The 6,252-nt window shown below is 57.7% G+C and overlaps 2 protein-coding genes across 2 annotated transcripts; both read right to left on the reverse strand.

Annotated features, from left to right (window-relative positions):
- Window positions 1-95: 95 nt before the first annotated feature.
- On the reverse strand, window positions 96-1,405 carry CAOG_01533 (hypothetical protein). The gene is made up of 2 exons (XM_004364344.2): window positions 869-1,405; window positions 96-451 (listed from the first exon to the last, which is right to left on the reverse strand). The coding sequence occupies exons 1-2, from the start codon at window positions 1,375-1,377 to the stop codon at window positions 220-222; spliced, it is 741 nt and encodes a 246-aa protein (XP_004364401.1). The 5' UTR covers window positions 1,378-1,405; the 3' UTR covers window positions 96-219.
- Window positions 1,406-1,690: 285 nt separating this feature from the next.
- CAOG_08521 (hypothetical protein) lies at window positions 1,691-6,210 on the reverse strand (the record flags this gene model as incomplete). Its single annotated transcript, XM_011271800.1, has 2 exons — window positions 1,691-2,612; window positions 2,753-6,210. 2 exons carry the CDS (start codon window positions 6,208-6,210, stop codon window positions 1,691-1,693), a joined length of 4,380 nt encoding a protein of 1,459 aa, XP_011270102.1.
- Between the last annotated feature and the right edge of the window lie 42 nt (window positions 6,211-6,252).

Below are 6,252 nucleotides of genomic sequence, written 5' to 3' on the forward strand. Positions count from 1 at the left end.
GTGCAACAAGCTCCGAGTATCACAGGCCTTGCATGCGGAAACAACTTGTGGCAATTGTGTGGTGCAACAAGCTCCGAGTATCACAGGCCTTGCATGCGGAAACAACTTGTGGCAAAAATAACAAAGTACTTGGAGCTGAAACGACAAACACAAAAGCAATCTACACACAAAACGGAGAAGGGCCAAACCAGTTGGTAGCTCGGAACATAGCAACACGCTCTATCGTTTAACACTAGGGAAAGAGGATGCCGACCCGGTTGGTGAAGTAGCAGGTGCTGGTGCAGGTGCAGGCGAAGGCAATCGAGGGCGGTGGAAGACGAGCCGATGGCATTGCACCACAGCCTTATCCGTTGGCGTCTGACTTTCGGCCGCAGCGCAGCTTTGTAGTTGCCACTCGTGCTGTGTCATGAGATTGAGGACGTCTGGGAGAGCGACAAATCTATTGCAAAACCTGCAAAAAAAGCACCAAAAAAGTCACACAAAGTGTTGTTGTTTGAGCAAATGTGAGAGAGCAATCGTGCGTAGAAATCGCGCGCAAGGAAGACTTTGACCATCACCACTCATTCACCAGCAGCGGCAACAACAACGCTTGCCTCCAAAACCCGCGAAAATCTTCAATGTCAACAATCACAACCAAATCACAACCAAATCTCGGCCAAAGCTCGGCCACCGGCCACCTTCAAGCTCGACAATCTCACACAATCTCAGACAATCTCGACAATCTCAGACAATCTCAGACAATCTCGACAATCTCAGACAATCTCGACAATCTCAGACAATCTCAGACAATCTCGACAATCTCAACCTCGACAATCTCAACAATCTCAACGCCGCCCCCTCCTCGTTCTTCCCCAAAAAAATTCCTTACCAGCCTCGGACATCTTCAATCTTCTTGGCACGCTTGGCAGGGTCGATGGGACGCCCGTCAAAGTCGCTGAGGACTGCCAGAATGTGCGGCTCGATGGAACCGTCGACGCGAATCCCGCGCAGAGTGAAGCACTCGATGGTGACAAAGTCCATGACGGGAGCGCCTGCGACTGCGATGGGCTTCTCGCGGCGAGTGAGGAGTCGGATTGCAGCCATCCACTCGTTGTGCTCGTCCTCGCTGCAGCGGAGTGCGAGGGTGGCGCCGTGCGACGTGCCAATCTCAAAGCCAAACTGCTGCCCTTGCTGGCTGACGAGCGGCTGCACGCTGGTAATGTCCTCGGCAAACAGCACGTCCAGCGGTGGCTGCTGGTGCTCAAACTGCAGCAGAACGTCCTTGTCGTCCTTGTAGACGCAGACAGCAGTGTCTTGCACAACGCACCAGCGCCGCTTGAACGACTTGACCAGGCCGCTCTCCTCCCGCTGCACCCAGCCAGACATGATGTGCGACATGGTGCCAAAAATGGGGGGAAAGTGGAAAATCTGAGAACTGAGCAGTCAAACAAAATAGGATAAAGTGGTCACATCAAAGAGTGCTGTGATACTCGAGCTCAGATGCTGCTGCTTCTGTCCTGTCCCTTCCTCCAAGTCTCGTCCCCCAATAACAAAACCCCTGAGTGTGCATTGGTTTGGCATCTCTCGCATCACCACCCAACCATCCGATCCGAGCGTTTGCACAGCCATATGACAACTACCTTCATCAAAATCAATAAACATTCAGAAAAGATATACAAAAAGTACAAAAAACACTCATCGGCTCACATTTCTAGTCATTGAGCATGAGCGTCCACATGAGGGTGGAAATGACATTGACGACGCTGGCGGCATGCTGCAACTCGCTCGCGCGGGCGTCGTCGGAAACAGGCTCCTCGCGATGGACAAAGGTGATGGAGAACTTGCGCGCCACACGATCGTGTTGGAGGTGCAGCAAGACGTCGGCAAATGCCGGATTCAGGAGCACGACGTGGCGAACAGACGTGCCGCTTCCAGGCACTGGATTGCTGGAGAGCGTGACTGCGCCAGACGTCGACCCTGGAGCATACGACGTGGTCACATAGGACCCAGACAAGCCCATCGTGTTGGACATGACAGATGAAGGCGGCGCCAGAGGTGATGCAAGCCCTGCGGACGTCACGGACGTTGCCAGCGGGGAGGTCAGGCCGGTGGCTACCTCGACCGTCGCGGTCGTGGCCGTTGGGATAGGGACGACTGGTGTTTTGCGGCCAAATCCGAGCGACGCAAAAAAGCCGCCGCTGCTGCTACCGGCACCGCCACTGGGGCCACTGCTAGACATGCGCCGCTGCGGCGGGACAGCCAACTGGGCAGCAGCAGCCACAGACGACGACAACATGCCTTCTGCCGTGCGAGTAGACTCGGGCATTGGAGTCACGGGCACCAAACTCAGATTGACGCTGGACGCAGGGACGGGCGGAGAGATGGACGTGTCGGTGAGAATGTCTCGCACGTCCTTGCCGAATCTGGCGACGACGGAAGAAAGCACCTTCTCCCACGGAACAGGCATGCAAAGCACGCTCGCAACGGTCGGGTCGGTGAGTGCAAAGTCCTCGCGCTGGCTCAGCTGCATCAGCCGCATAAACTCGGTCGCCGTGAGGCCTGCCTTGTTGGGCTTTTCGGTGCCTTGACGAAGAGCCTCCCACGCAGTGTCGCGGCGAATGGTGCAGACGGCCCTTGGTGGATGAGGACATCGAGACGCAAAAGCGCCGAGCGAACAACATCTTGAATGCGGGGTACAAGCGGAGAGAAGAGCGGGTTGTTGGCTGGCAGGGAGGGGCTGCCAGTCGGGCGCGCCGTCGAGAATATGGGGGACGGCGCGCGATCGTCGGCTGCACCAGCGGTGGAGCGGTTGAGCAGGGCTCCTAACACAGCCGCTGCAGCCGCCGTGGATGGCGCCGACGCTTGGGCAGCCTGCCAGTTCAAAATCGGGAACGTGGTGCGGACATTGGTCGCCAGGAGAACGTAATTCAGAGTAAAGCTACGCGCATCAACATCCGTAAACGACCCTGTGATCGGGCTAACGTCTAACGCCCTCGGAGTCACGCGATTGGCCACCGTCGACAGTCTCAATTCCGCCGGAGCAGTGGCTGCAAGTCTGCCATCCTCTGGGAATACGAGCAGCAAGTAGTCGTAGTCGCCTTGCGAAGAAAACTCGATCGCGCCTGTTGGACGACGCGAGTCGGCCGCGGACGGTCTCCCTCCTGGAGTCAAAGCTTGCGACTGCAGCTCCCCAAGACCGAGGTCGGGTCTGCGCGAGAGCAAAAAGATGGCGTCTGGAGAAGACGAGGACGACGACGACGACGGCACAGCTCCATTCATATCGGCAATAAGAGATAGCTCGTCAAGCGAGTAAAAGCCGTAATGCGACGCACGACGGCTAATAAACGCAAAGAACTCGTCGGGCGAGGAGATGTTCGGGTCGAGCGCCACAGCACCCTTGTAAATCCGGTTCCGGGCAAAGGTGGACGGCATATTCAGTGCCATAAAGTCTTGGAGCAAATCCAAGAGATGGAGCGAAGGATAGCGCAACGTGCTGTCCACGATAAATTGCTGGAAATAGCGCAGGTGGAAATCGTAAGTGAACGAGTTGATGTGCAGGTAATCCTTGAGACGGGCGCACTCTTCGGTGAATTTTCGCGATTGCTCCACAGCTGCCTTTCCCGAAAGGGAGACGACATAGGCAGACGTGGAACTGGAGCTGCTCGCCAGCTTGTTGGCTTGCTGCGATGAGGTCTGCGAGGCATACATGGCCTGTTGCATGCTGTCGCTGAAAGTGGAAGTCATCGGAGCAAATGGCTGCTGGATAGCCCGCATGCGGGATCCTTCCGTGGCGTACATGTTGATGCAGACAAAGACATCTCGGAACGATACCTTGACGAGCACCATGCCGCCAGAATACACTTTTTGCAAAAAGGTACTCGAGGTCAAAAGTGCGAGAGGGTTTTGTGCGACTGCGGCGGACAGAAGCTCGCTGCTCGTCCGAACCTGAGACGTGCTGCCACTAGAAGAGCCGGACGAGAGTGGTGGGTTGGTCGCAGTGACGGGTGGTTGTGCCGAGCGCGATGTCTGTCGTCGGCTGCTCAACCCAATCACCAGCGACGAACTGCTGCTCGAGTTCGACGCAGAAGGCGAAGCAGCAGCAGCAGCAGCAGCAGCAGCAGCAGCAGGCGACGATCCGGCAGGCGAAGAGGCAGCTGGGCTCTGAGAGTGCGCGTGTTGCACTGGCGAAGCGTACGAAGTTGCATCACCGCTGGAAGCATTGTCGACAACCCCAATCAGGGAAAATCCAAGTGACTCCAAATAAGACACATACTGCTTGATAAACCGCGCAAGCATTTCCAAGTACCATCGCTGGTCAGCCTCTGTAGCCGCAAGAGCGGCCAATTCGTTCGAGGCAAACGAAGAAACAGACAGAGCTTGCTGAGCACTCGCGCCGCTTTTGCCCTCAAAGACACCGTCAGCGCTTCGTTGGCGCGCAACAGGCGTCGAACCGGTCGGTCCGGATTGGGCTGTAGGCAGACTTGACGTTGGTGGAGCAGTAGACAATGCGCTTGGTCCTGTCGGCGCAAGCGGGCGACCATCGTCTTGGATCAGGGTTTTGCGTCGCGAGCTGAACAGCAAAGGTTTGCGGCAAAAATGGACGAGCCGCGAGGCACGTTTGATGATGCGCACATTGCTCGCCAGAGCTTTGCGCTGATCCTCGGCGGACGCCTGCGCAGATTGACTGCTTGGGCCGGCACCAGACGACGAAGAACTCGGTGGTCCAGAGCGTTCGCGTCGAATCCAGCGCTGGTAGAGCTCACGCATGCGTGTGTGTCGCTGGAGTTGTCTGTTCAATGCAGCTGACATTTCGAGGAACTGGAAGCCGTGGCGCGTCAATGGGTCGGAAACAGTGCTCACGTTGGTGAGATGCATCGGATGGGTCGGTACAATGCTCTTCAGCACGAGCTCAAACGACGCCATGGCTGCCAGACGGCGTCGCTGGCGCTGCTCGGCATCATCGGAGGAGGGCGTCGAGGTCGTCGAGGAGGCTGCTGTAGGTGCTTGACCGCCAGGTCCAGAGCGACGTTGCAAGTGCGCGGGCCGGAATCCCGGAGTAACTGACCCTGTGGGTTGTGAGCCACCAGAGGACGCACCCGAATTGTTTGTGCCGCTGCTGGGCGACGCAGCTGTAGTCGAAGGGGAGGAAGTGGACATGGAGCCCGACGAGGACGAGTTGAGCACTGTATCCGCGGCTCGGCGCGTAGGCATTGTACTGCTCATGAGGATTTCAACGTTTTCGAGCGTGAGACGAGCGTTGCTTCCAGGAATGACGGAAGTCGCCGAGCCGCCGCTGCTGCTCAGACCGGATCCAGACCCAGACGCAGCAACATTGGTTGATTGGCCTTGTGAGCCGGACGGCTCGGTGGTCGCAAGCGTCGTCGACAGCTCGAGCGGCGGGGCGCTGGCTGAGCAGTGGGCAAACAAGCCCATCTTTTGATGCAAAATATGCGAGAGGGTGTGGGAGCGGATGTGATGCCACGAGGCAAGACGCAGGAAGGCGCTTGAGAAACGCTCGCGCGCGCTGGGTGTCCAATTGTACAAGAAGATGGTCACAGACTGAGGACGAATGGAAATGTGCAAGAAGCTTGTGCGGTGCTGAGCGTACACGGCGTGGAATTGCTCGGAAAGGAGAGCAGGCACCTCCTCGCTGGTTGTGACCGTTGGGACGGGCACGTCCGCTCCGGGAACCTGCAATGATGATGGAGCGTGGGAACGAACGCTGGCAACGGAAATCATACTCGCCCCAGCGGCAACTCGACCGCCGGGGACCACGCGGTGCTGTTGGACGGAGCGAATGTGAGCAGACGCCGTGCTTCCCACCACCACATAGTGGAAATCGCGGGAGCTTCGAGGTGCGTCGTGCTGGCGCAGCGATCCAAAGCGAGACTCCACGAGTGGAACATTGTCGCGCACGTGGGTGGGTGGTGCAGACTGCAGCCCAGAATCGATCGTCGTGGGAATGGCTATGATACCGGCAGCCGATGAGCGGAAGGACGCCGAGCTGGAGAAGGAAGATGCTGCGGTGTGATGTCCAGCAGAGGACGAGACCGCCGCAGCCGTCGAAAGCATAACGCTGCCAGAGCGCCGAGATTCCAACGGTTGGTATGCAATAAACGACTGTCGGCGACTGACGGGACCTGACGCCGATGGCTCGTCGTCCATCACTTGGACTCCGCTGCCCGCAAGAGATGTTAGACCATACAATTGTGGGCACAAGTCCGGGCGCATGTCGGCAATGCTGGCAAGGAGCTCGGACAGCGCGCGATCGAC

The sequence above is a fragment of the Capsaspora owczarzaki genome (genome assembly GCF_000151315.2).
Source record: "Capsaspora owczarzaki ATCC 30864 unplaced genomic scaffold supercont2.2, whole genome shotgun sequence".
NCBI lineage: Eukaryota > Filasterea > Ministeriida > Capsasporidae > Capsaspora > Capsaspora owczarzaki.

Bases quoted from the DNA above. Each gene is read 5' to 3' on its own strand.
- CAOG_01533 (XM_004364344.2), bottom strand. From the start codon at position 1,377: ATGTCGCACATCATGTCTGGCTGGGTGCAGCGGGAGGAGAGCGGCCTG. The intron at 452-868 runs GTAAGGAATTTT...CTTTTTTTGCAG, and splicing joins ATTGAAGATGTCCGAGGCTG to GTTTTGCAATAGATTTGTCG.